The sequence below is a fragment of the Chroicocephalus ridibundus genome, chromosome 4, assembly GCF_963924245.1.
Source record: "Chroicocephalus ridibundus chromosome 4, bChrRid1.1, whole genome shotgun sequence".
In the NCBI taxonomy this organism is placed as follows: domain Eukaryota; kingdom Metazoa; phylum Chordata; class Aves; order Charadriiformes; family Laridae; genus Chroicocephalus; species Chroicocephalus ridibundus.
Genome location: NC_086287.1, coordinates 85,299,067 through 85,314,366, shown reverse-complemented (window position 1 = coordinate 85,314,366; position 15,300 = coordinate 85,299,067). Strand labels below are relative to the sequence as shown.

The 15,300-nt window shown below is 45.6% G+C and overlaps 1 protein-coding gene across 1 annotated transcript in view; it reads right to left on the bottom strand.

The window, feature by feature from the left end:
* Positions 1–5,075, bottom strand: part of CMTM4 (CKLF like MARVEL transmembrane domain containing 4) — a 38,898-nt gene extending 33,823 nt beyond the window's left edge. The window contains exon 1 of the mRNA XM_063334631.1: positions 4,571–5,075. Coding sequence (XP_063190701.1) covers positions 4,571–4,756 — 186 coding nt within the window. The 5' untranslated portion in view covers positions 4,757–5,075. The remainder of the gene's footprint in view (positions 1–4,570) is intronic.
* Between the last annotated feature and the right edge of the window lie 10,225 nt (positions 5,076–15,300).

The window sequence follows — 15,300 nt, the reverse complement described above, 5'->3', positions numbered from 1 at the left end:
GTTCTCAAAGAAACTAAGTAGCAGACAACAGGCAGTCACCATGGTAGTAAGATCCTTGAAGGTGCAGAATTATAACGATCAAGAAAAAATAATAATGCATTTAGAAAAGCTAAAGAGAAAAATAAAGCGTGGGGGGGGGGGGGTGGGGGAGCGGGCAATCTCATCTAAAGTGAAACGATTTCCAGCAAAGAGGTGGTACCTGCTAACCAGCCCACCTCTTTTGGATGGCAGCAATGATTCCTCACGTAGTAAACACTTTTCTTCAGCAAGCACGCTCAGAAAAGGAGCAACTCTCCTTCAGAAATTCAAGGGAATAGGAAGGAACTACTGAAATGAAACAAGCCATTTGAGGATGTCCACAGGAAAGTTTTCCAGGGATATCTGTTTGATTATTGTACGATAATCTCCATGGGAAGTATTAAAGCTCCCAAAAGCTTGAGAAACATTAAACCATGCCAGAGAGTAATGAAAATAAACTCTGAAGAGCTTTTCTGCTCTGGTCTCCAAGGAGAGCTATCTAATCTCTCACATCTGCCGTATGGCAAGGTACTGCTCCATCTAAATGCTGGAAAGTCAGCTGAGACAATTTCCACCTAGATTTCAACTTCCCTACAGGAAAAACATTTCTTTGGTTAGTACACAACTGTACTGGCTTCTCCCTGACTTCCATTTCAAGTTCAAACCCTCATTTAAAAAAAAAAAAAAAGAAAAAGGAAAAGGAAAAAGGGCACAGAAACAAACACGAGAGCTTTGTACTACTTTAAGTCTTCCCCCACATTTCACTTCCCTTCCAGCCTGCCTGAGGACACCCCATTGGGTGTCTGAGTCCCTCCATAACCCTGAACGCTCCTCTCCTGACGTGGTCCAGCACTCACCACCTTCCTTCGAGCTCCTTCTGTGAGAGTGGCTTACAGCTCCAGCCCCACCTACAGCAGATGTTTCCGCACAGATCCAAACACACACAACTATTTGAACAGAGCAGTAAGAGACAGGCAAGAGAGCTACTTTCCTAAAAGCTCACCTACCTAACAATAAAACTTTCAAAAAGAGGAAAATCGGTTCAACACTAAGCTGTTCCACATGGGTCCTTTTTATTACTTCCTTGCTATTCTTCATATTGAATATTACTGGCCATTAGCAGGCAGCCGTATGTACTACGTAACTGTTCGACTTCGCCTTGGATATTAATAAGAAGCCCTAAATAGTAAAATACAGGTTTCTTAGTTTGCATAACCAATTTAAAATCAACAAAGAAACACAATGCTATTCAGCCTTTTCTGGGAGTCAAGGGAAAGTAAGCCAAAATAAGACTCAGAAACAAGCTGCACAATGCTATACAAGGATCATTATCATAACCCATTATGTCAGTGCCCCTTTAGAGGGCACTTCAGGGCATTTTTCTCTTGAAATATTAATAAATATGAATTAAAATTATTCTTCCCTCTAGCAGCACTTAAATTACTACATATGCCTAAAATGTCATACTGCTTTCCATCTTCTAACAACTCCTGTAACAGTATTTTGAATCAATAAAGACAAATCTACAACAAAATAAGAGAGCCCTACAACCATCTATTTTCAGTCACTTGGTTTGGTTTTTTTTTTTTTCCTCCCCATTCCCTGTTCCTTTTGCTTTTATAATAATAATTAAAAAAAAAAAAAATCGGCATTTGGAAGAAGAGCCATTTAAGCCATAATGGCCAACAGTTATCTTTCATATACAGCACTAGGAACTAATTTGCAGGAAGTCCTTCAACTGCAGATTAGAGCAAACAGCAATGCTTGTCTTGAGCTGATACTTTTGTCTGCCAATCATATATGTATTTTAAGACAAATCCTGATGCCAAATGAAGCACATGCCCTGTAATCTTTCCTGTAGCATTCTTTTTACTAGACTATATTTAGAGACCTTTTTTCTTAACTAATATTTGTCTTTTTCTTTTCAAGTTTTCTTGGGTGCAATAAAGGGAGTTTCCTGTTTTTAAGAGATAGAGTCCTACACTACGGACCTTGATACATTTTAGCTCCTACAGTATTTTTGTAAAGGTATTATTATACACTATAATTAAAATAATTACACTTGGCAAATAAGCAAATTAAGTGGAATGTGTTCTCTCTTCTCTTTCTTTTCCTAAACTGCTCAGTTTTCCATCGATTTGCAAATTTAGTCTGTTCTACCAGTCACTACCATGAATTAGATAGCGCTTCTTTTGAGTACAATTCTGCAGAAACTAAGCGTGTCGAGATGGTACACAGGCTCCCACCCTATACTAGCTAATTTCATCTCTTGTAAACTTCTGACCCACCGAATTCACACACTCCATAGGAGCCAATGCACAGCATCTCAGCTCACTCTTATTGAAAAGGCATGAAACATCGCTCAGTTCCCCTGCAGATACTAATCTGCACACACACACCTTCCTAACGATGTACTGGAATTAATGACGTCTTTGTTCAACAGACAAGAAAACTCCTGTACCTGTAACTCCAGCACAGGGTGGTTTTCCCCCCATCTTTCTTTACAAGACTTCAAAAATTAAGAGGTGCACGCCATGTAACTTTGGAACTTGTTCCAAGCAAACCAGAGTTTAATAATAAAGAATTCACTTACTCATGATCAGTAATCACTCAATTTAACTACAAGCTTTTAACGTGACTTGCCACAGTTACTATTGTATTACAGAAAGGATCGGCAGTAGCAAGAGAAACAAAAATCCCGAGGGCAGATTATTTCACTGTATTAGGAAGCACCACCCCAGGATTTCTACCACACGGACCGTTTTTAACAGCTCAAAGACAGGTAGATGTTGCGCAGTGATGACAGATTCTTTGGCTTGAGTCCTGAAAACACATAATGCAAATACAACTATTCATTAAACTACTCGGGTAACACACTCATTGCTACCACTTGCAGACCACAGACTCTGTCCTAGACCAAGATGAGAAGAAAACAAATCACACTTTCAAATCCTGGATTTTACTGGGTATTCATAAAAAGTGATCATAGATTCATCACCACAGTCCTCTATAAGCTTGTGTAACTGTTGAATCTAGGCTATTTTGGATGTATTTTACATGAAACCTGTATGTGCAAGCTTTGTCTTGTACTAACCAGCAGTGGTTTTAAGTGCTGAAGTCGTATAAATATGAAATGCTAAAGTGTTCCTGCCATCACAGTCCTCAAAGAACTCACCCATTTTAAGGGAAAACAATCTGTAGCACCCAGTAAGAAAGTACTTAAAAATTTATTTCAAGCTTACCACCATGTTCATAAATACTTATTTTAAAATATCCTGAAAAACACATTTACTGATTTAAAAAAATACTAGTACCAAAGTGACCTTGAAAGTGGATCAGACAAAGACAAACATCAGCATCATCAACAGAAAAACTAACAGAACACTTAGGGTGCTACTACACATTTAGCTGCTATGGTGCTCTAAGCCTTGCATGGACTGTTTAGCTGTTCAAGGTACATGAACAAACACAGCTCACGTTTTATTTCAGGATGGAAAAAAGTGGGTTTGGGGGTTTGTTTTTCTCTGGGTTTCTTTTCTTTTACTCTGCACACTTAAGAGAACTTCAGCCTGTTACAGGCAGGCCCATAAGCAAATACTGTGCAGGCACCCACTAAGGACAGCCCAGGCCTGAGCTCCTCACCTGGACACCTCAGGTGCTTCCAACAGCGTCTGGCTCTCACAGAGGGACACCGGACCAGGACACGTGCCTCGCCTCACAGCTGGAACCATGGTGCCCCCCCCCCCCATGGCGTGGCTCTCCCCGAGGGACACCGGACCAGGACACACACCTCACCTCACAGCTGGGCACACGGTGGTTGCCCCCATGGCGTGGCTCTCCCCGAGGGACAGAGGCTCAGGACACACGGTGGTTGCCCCCAGGGCCCGGACACAGGCACACTTCACCCCACGGCCGGCACACGGCTGCCCGCGCCGCCAGGCGCCTCACGGCCTCCCCGGGTCAGGCCCGGCGCCTGTCTCCAGCCACGGCCACACGGCTCTCCCAGGCTTCTCCGCGGTAAGCCCAACAAACCGAACGAACATTTAATACTTAAACTGAAGTATTTTTATGTACTCAGAAGCTGCCGTTCTTTTTTTTTAAACCTATACAAGGCCCGCAGAGGTGGGGTTTTTTAACGCCCCAGCGCTCCGCGGGCGCGGGCAGAACCTGGCGCGCACGCTGAGGTAAATCTTTCACCGAAGTCAAGCGGCACAGCCCCTACAAATCCCGCCGTAATGGAGGCCGGGCCGGGCACACCACCTGAGCTCCGGACACCCGAAACCCGCCGTCGGGGAGCTACGGGCCGGGCCGGGGCTGACAGAAGCCCCACCGCCGCGGCGGTGACCGCTCTCCTCGGCGCCGGGTGACACGGCGCTCCCGGCCGCCTGAAATGGAGGACGGTTGGGCGGCCGCCAGGCGCCCCGCCCGCAGGTACGCACCTCGCCGCCGGGCCTCCCCGCTCCCCGCCGCGGGGGAAGGAGCCCGCCGGGGGCTGGGGAGGGAAAGGGGGTGGGTCTCTCCCGCGGGGCCGCTCCCCGCCGGCGGTACCTACCACCTCTGCCAGCTTGATCCTGCCGAAGGTGCCCCGCAGGTAGTCCAGGTCGCAGCGGAGGCCGCCCAGCCCGCGGCGCTGGCTGACGGGCTCGGTGGTGGGCTGGTAGGGGCTGCTGGCCCCCGAGATCATGGAGGTGCTGGACGCCTCGCCGTCGAAGCCCTCCAGGTCATCGCCGTTCCTCATGGCGCCGGTGGCTGCGGAGGAGCTTCGGCCGCGGAGCTCCGGCCCGAGCCGCGCCGCGCTCACCTAGCGGAGCGCCGGCGGCATGGCTGCCCCGGTCCCGCCTCAGGCGGGGCGGCGCGGGGAGGGCAGCATGCCGCGGGGCGGTGCGCAGGAGGAGGCGGAGGCGGCGGCGGCGGAGGGACCGCCCGGGCCGGCCTGTGCCTGGGACGAGACCGCCGGGCCGCCCTCAGCCCCTCGGTGGCGCGGGCAGCCCGCCGCTCGCTCCCGGCAGGGCGGCTGGGCTCCCACCGGCGATGCCGCCGCTGCTCCGCCCCCTGCGCCCAGCGGAAAAGGCGGGGAGAACCCGGGCAGCGCCCGCCCCGCACCGCCCGCCGGCCCCGCACCGCCCCGCGTTCGCCACCTGCCCCGGCGCTGGCCACCGCCGTCGGTGCCCCCGCGGGGTGACACCAGGGGGAATGAAAGGTCTGCGGCCTTAAAAGCTTCCTGACTGCGGGGTGCTTCAAAACGCGTTGATGTTTGCACTGGGAAAGCGGTACGGGCGTTTCAAAGCGTGTTCGCGCGGCGGAGTTGAGCCCTGGAGGTGCGCGGCGCGCTCAGGCTGCGCCCGCCGGCGTTCCCGTGCTGGAAACCCTCGGCGTGTTCTCCCCTGAGCGTTAAATTACGCTTTACAGTGTTTCTTAGTGAAGTTTTCCAAGTAAATGGTTAGCTCTGACAGGCTCTGAATCACTTTTTGGAGCTATTATACCTCTTGCTGTGTCACCATAAACAAGGAGAAATCACAACATAATCTGGCAAACACAGGTGTATCTACTGCAGCCGGAGAAGCATTGTTTAACGTGGAGGGGGGCAGACGACTGCTGTGTACCACAGATGGAGCTGAAAGTCAAGGTGTTCGGTGTTGCATCCTGTGACCTGCCATCTTCATCAGCCAGGTTCCTGCTCCTGTTCTTGTCACGGACAGGCTGCACAATTTTCTCCTCTTTCACATCACTAGTACAGGACTTTCATGTGTATCAGTCCTTCCAGCATCTGCCTCGGGCCTCCAAGAGTCTTTCTTACCGCTGCAGTTTTTCTGTTTTCCATGAACACTGTAGATTATCAACCTTGTGATTTCCTTTCCAGTCACCTCTGTGTTTTGCTTCACCTCTCCCTTTCATTTCTCTTGAAGCCCCTTTAAAACTTCTTCTTTTAGAGGGTTCTGCCCAGTACCACGTGATTTTTAATTTAAAGAGATTTTTCTTCTTTTATTAGGCCTCCATACAAGTAGACCCTAAAAAGTAAGGCCAAAGAGACAGACTCAGAGCAAACCAAGAACCCTGGATGGGGAAAGAGTTGGGGTTTTGTCTACCCTTAGCAGTCCTTGCTTGGTTAACTGGAGGCATTGTTGGCAGTATGCAGCCCATAGAAGTCTTCCCATAGCCGCTCTGGTACATCCTGGGGCTGGGAGAGGCTGATAGGCAAGATGAAGAGCTGGGAGACGTGTTGAAGAAACAAAAACATTGCCCTCTGGTGAAAGGCAAATGACAGGAAAAGGAAAAAATATAAGAAGAAAACATGAGCATGGCATAGAGAAGGATGGAAACTCTCTTGCTTGGGTCACATGAAATTAGCCGAACAATATTAAATCATAAATGTAAGGGGGAAGTCCTGCATTGGCACTGGGCTGGCCACGGTGGACTAATAGGTTTTTACAGTCTCTTATTTCAGTTCTTTTATAACTCCAGGGAAGCCAGAAGTCTCACAAAGCTCCTTTTCTTGCAGGAATGTCATGGGTAGGTGGTTGCCACTTATGAGAGCTTCTCTGGATTCTTTTTAACTCAAGGCTCCACAGCTGTTTCAGGAATACAGGTTATCCACGTTTACCTACAGAGACATCTAACCTTTGTTTTGAGGGACTGCTGTAGCCGTTCTAGAAAACTAATAATGCAAATGCAGGAGTCGAAATAATGAAAAAAATTTTGAAACATCCAGTGAACGTTATTTTAATGATTTTTTGCAGTTCTAACCAAAACACATCAGTACGTTGAAGGAGAATCAAAAGGTGGCATTGCAGAAGGCAAGTGAAGGACAAAGGGAGGGATGGTTGAGTGATTTAAGAAAAAGGCTAGGTGATAAGAGATCTTGATTCTGGTTTTTGGCATTGCCACTGCCTTCTGCGCAGCCTTCAGCAAACTCTTTAATAGCTTAGCAGAGGACACAAAGTTTAAATGTATTTAAAATCAGTAGAGCATTTTGAGAACACCACTAAGTACAGACACACCAAAACCCCTCTGTTCTTTAGCGAGCTAATTGCCTAGGCAGTGAAAGCACAGTAAGTGTTCTCTCTGCTCTATGGGCAGCGTTGTTTGAACAGTTGCGAGGCATGTTTTCAGGGAGCCTGTTGACGGTGTCGCTGGCCAGGATTTCATGGCCATTCCAGGCAGCTCCTGGGGCAGTGGGGTATTGGCATCACCATCTGTGGCCATGGTGCTCCTCTCGACACCCTGCTCTGTACAGCCCCCCCTTGCTCTAAAGGGCCCCACGCCAGTACCAAGCCTTACTGGGGGATTTTCTGGCATCCTCCTGGATGGGTGGGTGGGCTGGACAGACTTGGCAAGGGCTCACGAGGTTGCTGCCAACACTTAACAAAGGAATCCTTTACACACATTCTTGCCTGATACGGCACCTTTTCAGCCTGCTCTGTAGCACTTGAAGGAAAAAAAATGTCTACGTTTAATATGTAAATAAAAGTATTGATCCAGTAAAAAGGTCACCGCATTCATCCGAGGCAGATCACGTTGCTTTCAGATAACTTTGTTTTTGCAAGTTCGTAAGCTTTCCAAGCACGGGCTGCTGTTCCATTGTGTGGCTGCCCACCAGGACTAGGGAAATGGGGAACCAGGTCAGTAATCAGCATTCCAGACGCCACCACAGTATCAAGCTAATCAGATCGTGGAATTCATCAGCGAGGATTCCATATCCAGCTAAAATATGAGTGAATAGTGAAAACAAGGAAGAAACAGCACAGAGGGGTTTTACAGTTTTACAGAACTGTTAAGCCAGCTTTGACAGAATTAAAAACTCCCCATCGGAAAGAATCCCCAGGACAGTGGTGATAAATTAAAACCAACTGGTGATTTAGCTGTAAAAAGCAGTGGAAAGAGAATCTTAAATATTATCACTGATCAAACTGAAGAAAACAACCCTCATCGCCCAACTTTCATCTCAGCTCTTCGTACAGCCTTCAATAAACTTGTGAACTTCTTGTGGGTTCATTTCATTAAGCACATTAAAGTTTTATTTTCAAGATTAAAGGGTGTGATTCTATTGCAACTGAATAGGAAAATCAACTTTAAACCAGATTTTTAAAGCTGCATTTATGTAGCTTTAACACACTTAAAAGTATTTTAATGTTTATACATAAAATTTTGTAGATCTGAACGGTGCTTATGACGAATGGTGCTTAAATGCAGTTAAGAGTGCAAAAGGAATGAGAATCCTAACAGGAAAGTTACATCTGTGCGAGTACCTGAAAAGAGCCGAGAGGTTCTTTAAGAGAACGCTCCGGTATTTCCACATGACCTACCAAAGGGAAGGAGCACTGGTATGCTGCCAAATTCCAAGAGAGCTGAGCGGTGATTAGAGTTTAACTCTGGCATCAGAGAGGAGGCTTTTTTCCCCCTTGAATTTCTCAATGTAAAAAATGCTGAAGCTTTTTCTCAACTTTTCAGTTGAAGGAAAAAAAAAAAAACACCAAACCCCACCCCATTCTAAAAAGCTAATAAAGAACTTGCTTTAGGAAAACATCTGGATTTTTTAAGGGCCTTAGTTCAGTAAATTGTCCGTTTTCACAGTGTGGGAGTGTGGCATGCAGACTTTGCTTCTGTAGCCACGAGCAGCATGGGAAGCAGGCAAATCATTTTGCTGAGTCAGAGTTAGGAATTAATACACCAGGAATAAGCTGCAAGTTCTGACATGGACTTTAAGCAACAGGAAAACTGGACAGAAGGGAGTCATGGAGTCAGTTATCTCTGGCTGCTGCTGAAGGGTACGATTCCTACCTGGCCATGTCCATCCCCAACTGGAGAGCACTCTGCAGCCTCCCAGGGTAAGGCCACTCAGCATAAAGGCACCTCGGGGACAACAACGAGAACTGAATTCCTCAGCTAGGTGTCAAAGCACAGTCAGATTGACTGAGGAAAGTACCCAGAAAAGCAGAGAGGAGGACAAAAAGAAACTCATTTGAAGGGCACCCTATAAAAGCTTCTTCCACGAATATCCAAGAATGGTTTCAGGGGCTGACAGCGCAGTGCCCTCTTCTCAAACCTGAGGTTTGGTGGGGGTGCTTCAGGCACATACTGACAGAGCACAGCGAGCAACTCTCGGCTTTTCCTCTGGTTAAAAAAGCGCAGCTCTAGTAGCAGAAAGGGTCAGTGATCCCTACTCCTGCCCGGCAGATACACTATAACGTTAGCCCCTGCGGACTTTCAATACCTTCACCTGCATTACAGCCTTTATGCTTTGGAAAATAGATGGAAAGCCCGACAGGCCTCGTACGCTGTGTGACAGTCACATTGCCCTCCCGTGTGAGCATCGTGGGGCAGCCACCAGGGCTCATGGCTGGGAGCAGAAGGTCACCACAGGACCTGTCCCAAAGGGGATGGATGGGGCTGGCTTCACCTCTTAAGGGACAGGTGAAAGTGTCACTCCTGGAATTGCACCGTCACTATCAGGAAACAGCATTTCCCCTTCAAAACCAAGCCAACCAAGAAAAAAAATCCCCTAAAAAAACCAAAACCAAGGAAGGCAACACTGCCAACAAAATTAGTTAGACCCTCACTGTGCAGATTTACAAACGTGACTTTATATGCTATTAACAATGAGCCATTCACAGACCAACCTTTTTTTTTCTTTTACTCCAGGATTAGCGATTGACATCTCCTTCGGTATTGTGTACTAGTCCGTTTCCCCTGCCTCCATCACTATGAAGCAGTCACCGACTCCTTTCACCTCCAAAACCTTTTCAGGGCATTTGCAAGTGGCTGTTACCTTACAGCCACATCTGGGCTGAAGGGCAGCAGACATTCTGCATAGCAGGGAGGTGAAATTAATTTCTATTAAAAAATAGAAGCAAAACCTCATACGCTTAAGAAAAGTGCCAGTAGACCTTTAATGGTGCTGGGAACCAGCCAAGACTGTGGGTTATATTTCTTTTGAAAGAATCCTGTATAATGAAGCACACTGAAAAATATGCAGAGAGACTGACAGCAGTGTTTATTTTATTCATGGCACTACATTTATTCAGAGAATAGAGGGGGGAAAGAAAAAAAAGGCCTAAACCGAGAAAAAAGGTAGTCTTCTTCCAATAAACCCATAAAACCCCACAGGCCTAGAAAAGGAAGTCAGAAAACACTAGTTCCCTCTGAGTGCGTGGGCATGGTCGCGTTGCCCCTGCGATAACCAGTGTTTTTACAGCAAGAGATGGAGCATGTAGGGTACAGCAGGCCTTTGGAGGGAAAGAGCCGATTTTTATTTTTTCAGAAGGTGGGAAGCTGGAGGGGAGGATGAAAAATTGTATAAACCGTGTTTTATAAGCAAAGTTTTAAAGGTCCCTTAGCAGGCTTAAAAAAAAAAAAAAAGATGAAGTACACTCACTGCATTCCTTCTTTCCATGGATGAAATGGGCCAGCGTAAAACAACTGACCTCAACTGCTTTAATGTCGCATTTGTTGTTAACATAACCAAACCGATCCTTCCCCTGCATTTCTGGTGGGGAATTGCAAACGTTCAAAAAGTTCACTTTTTAATTATGCTTGTGAATTTGTTTTACTTACAGCTATCACTAACATGACAACAGTTCAAACAATATTCCTTTTTTTTTTTCAAACAGCATTCCATATGACAGAACTTTATATTCAGCTAGTTGGCTCATTCCCTTGCAGAGTATTTCTTTAGTTACACGGGTCTTCTACATGCAAGGGAAAGTTTGGTCTTTTTTTTTTTTCTCCTTTCTTTTTTTAAACAGGAAAAATCATTTCAAGTCTTCCATCACTGGCTATAAACTCCGTGCGTATGGCCCCAACTCCAGAGAGCTGTACACAGCGGAACTAATAAATCCTGATTCCTTGCAGGCTTGGTCTTCTCTTCCCACCTTCCCCACCGCCGAGCCCACGGACCCCGCGCCCCCCCGAGGGTCCCTTTGCGCACACAGCAGGCTCGGCTCCCATTTATGTCCTCCAACTGCTGCATGAGCAAAAGGAAGCAAATGCGATGCCAGGTCCCATCGGTGCAGACCGACAGATTTTTGTTTGGCCCGTCTTGCCGACAAACCCGCCAAACTTCCTTGGCAATCCCTACCTAAAGCAGAGGAAATCTTTGGATTTATCGTCTCCGCCAAGCCACTAATTTTCACACAACTGGTATTGTCAGCTATCTGTGAGATCTTTCTTCTTACTGAAGTTGGCAAAAAGATTCAAGTTATTTACAAGGAGGGGAGAACACGACAGAGCAAAAATGCAAAAGCAGAGGAAACCATGCTAAAAATATTTTACATAGGACAACATTCTGTTAATAGTTGTGCTGTGCTTCTGTTCAGCTAAAAGGTGACTTGGAAGGATTTTGACAGGCTTTTGCTAAATTGGAAGTAGTTCAGATCATGCCAATTTCACTGGCAACTTCTCAGTCCAGCAAAACAGCATCGCAAGGTATCGCTCAACACATCCTAATGCAGCTAGTTAAACAGCTGCTAATTAGAGTTGCCTACTGACAATCCACTATTTTTCTGGGGCATGTGTGCTCTTCCCAGGAAAATAAACCTGCAACAAGTCAGGTTCGTAATGCACACAAATTTCAGTATTAATGCAGTAACCCCAAGCTCTTACATACACCAACGGCCAATACACCACCTGGTCCTTTCAAACCCTGCCCATTACAACAGGAACTAACACTTGGTGCCAGAGGGTGTTGTCAGCCGACAGCTGCCGAGCGGAGCCACACGGTGAGGTTACAGCACAGATGATAAAGTCTCCATCACTCTCCTTACCGACCCCCACACCTCAGCGGGATAAATCCAGGTCTGGGCCTGGCAGAGGTACCAAGAGCCTTTTGCCTTTGTTTTGGATTTAAGAGATTTTCTGTGCAGTCAGTGACTGATCTCTAATAAAATGGATTTTTTTCCACTTCTCCATCTCTGCCTATGGGCACAGGAACTTAGTCCTTTACACCATCGGCAAATTGTGAACATCTTCACTTTCTAATAATCTCCAAAGTACAGTCGGTATACCAAGTCCTTCATGGATAATAATTTGATTCCTCTGGAAAAGAGGGGGTTTAATTGGTAGTATTTAGTGCTTCATAATCATCGTAGAACAGTTTTTATTAATCAACCAAGCAAGTGACATTCATCTCCACCTTTATCCTACCATTTAAGAGCAATATGGTCATTTAAACTTGAGTGCAACATCCAAGTTTGCCCTGCCACCAAAAAGCGTGTGTTAAGTCTGCGTTGAGATACCGACATTAATTACCGGGCCTCTGCCCAGGCATGTATTGCCCTCCCAAAACCCATGCCCACCATTCCCATTTGCAAAATTATTCCTATCACCTTTTAGTTGCAACCACCTTTCTGGTGTATTTTGAAGGAGTTTTTTTTGTTTTTAGGCACTTGGCAAAGCTGAGACAAGGATGACATTTTTACACGTCATAAAGCTTCACTGAGTGTTACAACAAACAAGTACTGACGGTTTCATTAGTGAATATTCATCCTGAAAAATCAAACACTTTTCAAAGGCAGCTTGTGCGACCTAATTCAGCTTCCCTCTGCACAGAAACAACTGTTTTCTTTTAGCGCTGGACATTGCTATTTCAGCTTTTGTTCCAAAAGAAAGGAACCAGAGTGTCTTAATTAAGACAACCCAAAATTAGAAAGAACAAAAGCTCAACTTGTATTAACAAAATTCTTAGAACTGAATGAAACTGCTTTTGTTTGGGAGAAATTCAGCAATTCCCTCTTTGAAAGATACTTAGCCTAAAAAAAATAAAACTGCCGAACAAGAATGATTAAGGGAACACAAGCAGCAACGCCATACGCAGCATCTTGCAATGCAGAGGAAGCGGCATTTCCTACAGGCATCGATCCCAAGTCTGCCACCTTCTGGGCTTGTAACACTCCAACTCTAGAAACCTTCAGCAAACATCATCATAATTAATTGTCAGGGAGAAGGCAGTAAAGGATCATTTTCTTCAGATAAAAAGTTACAACTAGCAATGTTGATTCTGCCACATTGAAAGTCTGCAAACAAAGGCAGAAAAAATTAACTGCTTCCCTAGTTCACATTATCTTCCAGACCTCTCCGTGGAGCCATTAGCATGGTAGAACCCTCCGGTAACTCCAGGTCTGGGACTCCCAATGCTGAACACAACCCAAGCGGTGACGGGGCTGTGCCAGAGGGTGATGGTGTGACAGCGCTGCACATCGACCTACACTGACAAGTCCAATCTTTGGCATCCATCGTTCCTGAACAACGTCAGCACCGTGCTCTCAGGTGCGCTGCTGTGTTCGGCAAAAGAAATGTCTAAAGTGCTAACACTACTCGTCTTTGTTTTCTAAACCAGTTTAAAGCAGAATTAGGTGCCCAATACTTAAGATTTATGGAGACGTGCAGGATTTGGAGCATTTTAATACCACATTCATACTATCACTTGTAAACCACTTCATTTGAGAAAACTTCCTTGAGCTTTCTTTAAGCATTTGGATTCCAAGAGGCGTTGATGCAGATGCACAGGTCGGAGCTTGCTTCCCTCCCCTTTTCCGGAGCCAAGCAAGGGCCTTGGCTCAGCCGCTGCCAGGGCACGCAACGGCCGCCTACCAACCCCGGTTACATCCGACTGCAGCAATCTCAGGTGTCTGTGAAACCAGAGTCGCGTGGCGTCGCAAAGCATTAGTTCAGACTCTTGGCTTTCTTAATTGCTTGCGCTTACATTATCTCCTTCACACAATCCGAGTGGATCAGAGAAGCAGTAATTAATCATTATGAAAGCTGCAGCACAACAGGCTGGAAGTTTTATGTCAACGCTTCCTTGAAGGGGAAACTGAATCCCAGCAGAAGTGTGCTTTTGGAGTTAAAATGCCTCTATCCTATGAATATATTATTTGTTTTTTAATTAAAGAGATGAACAACAGACAGGTTCTGCTTTTGGTACTGAATATTCAATTTAGGTATACCATGGCAGCTCTACATACAGCCCCAAACAACCAGAGTCTGGTTTAGGTCATCAATAACAACCTAATATCTATAGCCTTTCCCTTGTATGCATTTGAACTACAAAGACTCGGAAACTGATTATTTTCTTCAAGCAAAGATTCTTATCTAAGCAGTTAATTCCCTGACAAACCCCCGCCGTGGCTGAAAAGCCAGAGGGTTAACGCCACTCTCTGGAACAGCAGGGCCAGCGAGATTCGGGCAGCGAGATTCGTCTTGGAAGAGTAGCTTAGAGCCTCCAGCAAGATGTTTTCCACACCAAAACCTTATTCCATTTTTTGTTGTTGTTTTAAATCTGGAGACATTTTGCTTTCAAAAAAACACAAATTAGAGTTGAACATAAAAGTAAACATCAGAATTAGAACGATGTTCTTCCATTTCGATCCACTGCTATGGTCCTTCTGAAGAAAGTCATTTTCAACTTCAGCACGTCTGAAGATGAAGTCGTCATTTCATTTCCTCCCAAATTAATATAATAGATAATTCTCTTCATATATTCAAAAATTATTTTCTAAATCCCATCTTAAAGGCCTAAAATTAATTCTTTACATTAATGAACTCGTTAAAACGTAAAGCTTTATGGCAATTCTAAAGTGATGATTGTTTCATTCTAGTGGGAGGTGTCCCTGCCCAGGGCAGGGGGGTGGAACAAGATGATCTTTAAGGTCCCTTCCAACTCAAACCATTCTGTGACTCTATGATTCGTGGCCTCATAAGGATTCACTTCTTGAGAACCTGTATTTTAGAAACCAAAATCTTAGTTGATTTGTATTTCAGAGGCAGCGTGACCCGAGAAACATTAACAACTAGAACTTCAATCAATGCAGGGGAATAGAGTCATCCAGTTAAAGTAACAATGAAGTAAACAAGTACAATCCTAATTAAATGAGTCTACTCTTCCTATGCTTACTAGGAAGAACTTGTTACACCCACCGAAGGGAGAAAACTTTGCTTTGCTAATGGCAGAGAAGAGGTATTTGCACCACTCAAGCAATTTACTCCTTCAACTTCCCATAACCTCAATTTTAATCCTGCAAATTTAGGACCAGCGCTCTGACCGGATACAGAATTCCACAAAATATATTAAAAAGTATACATCTTAACCTGGGAAAATACGCAACTGTTTCCCCGTTCTCATGAAATAAATTACTTTGCATCAATCCCAGTCCTGCTGCCATAGCTGTTCATGTGTGAGCTCTCAGGAGCAGACGTGGCTGTAACAACTTCGCTTTACTTACGCGGGGTGGATGCTCCACGCTCCGGAGGGGAGCTCCTCAGGGCGAAGCTGTCACTAAGGTACACAGC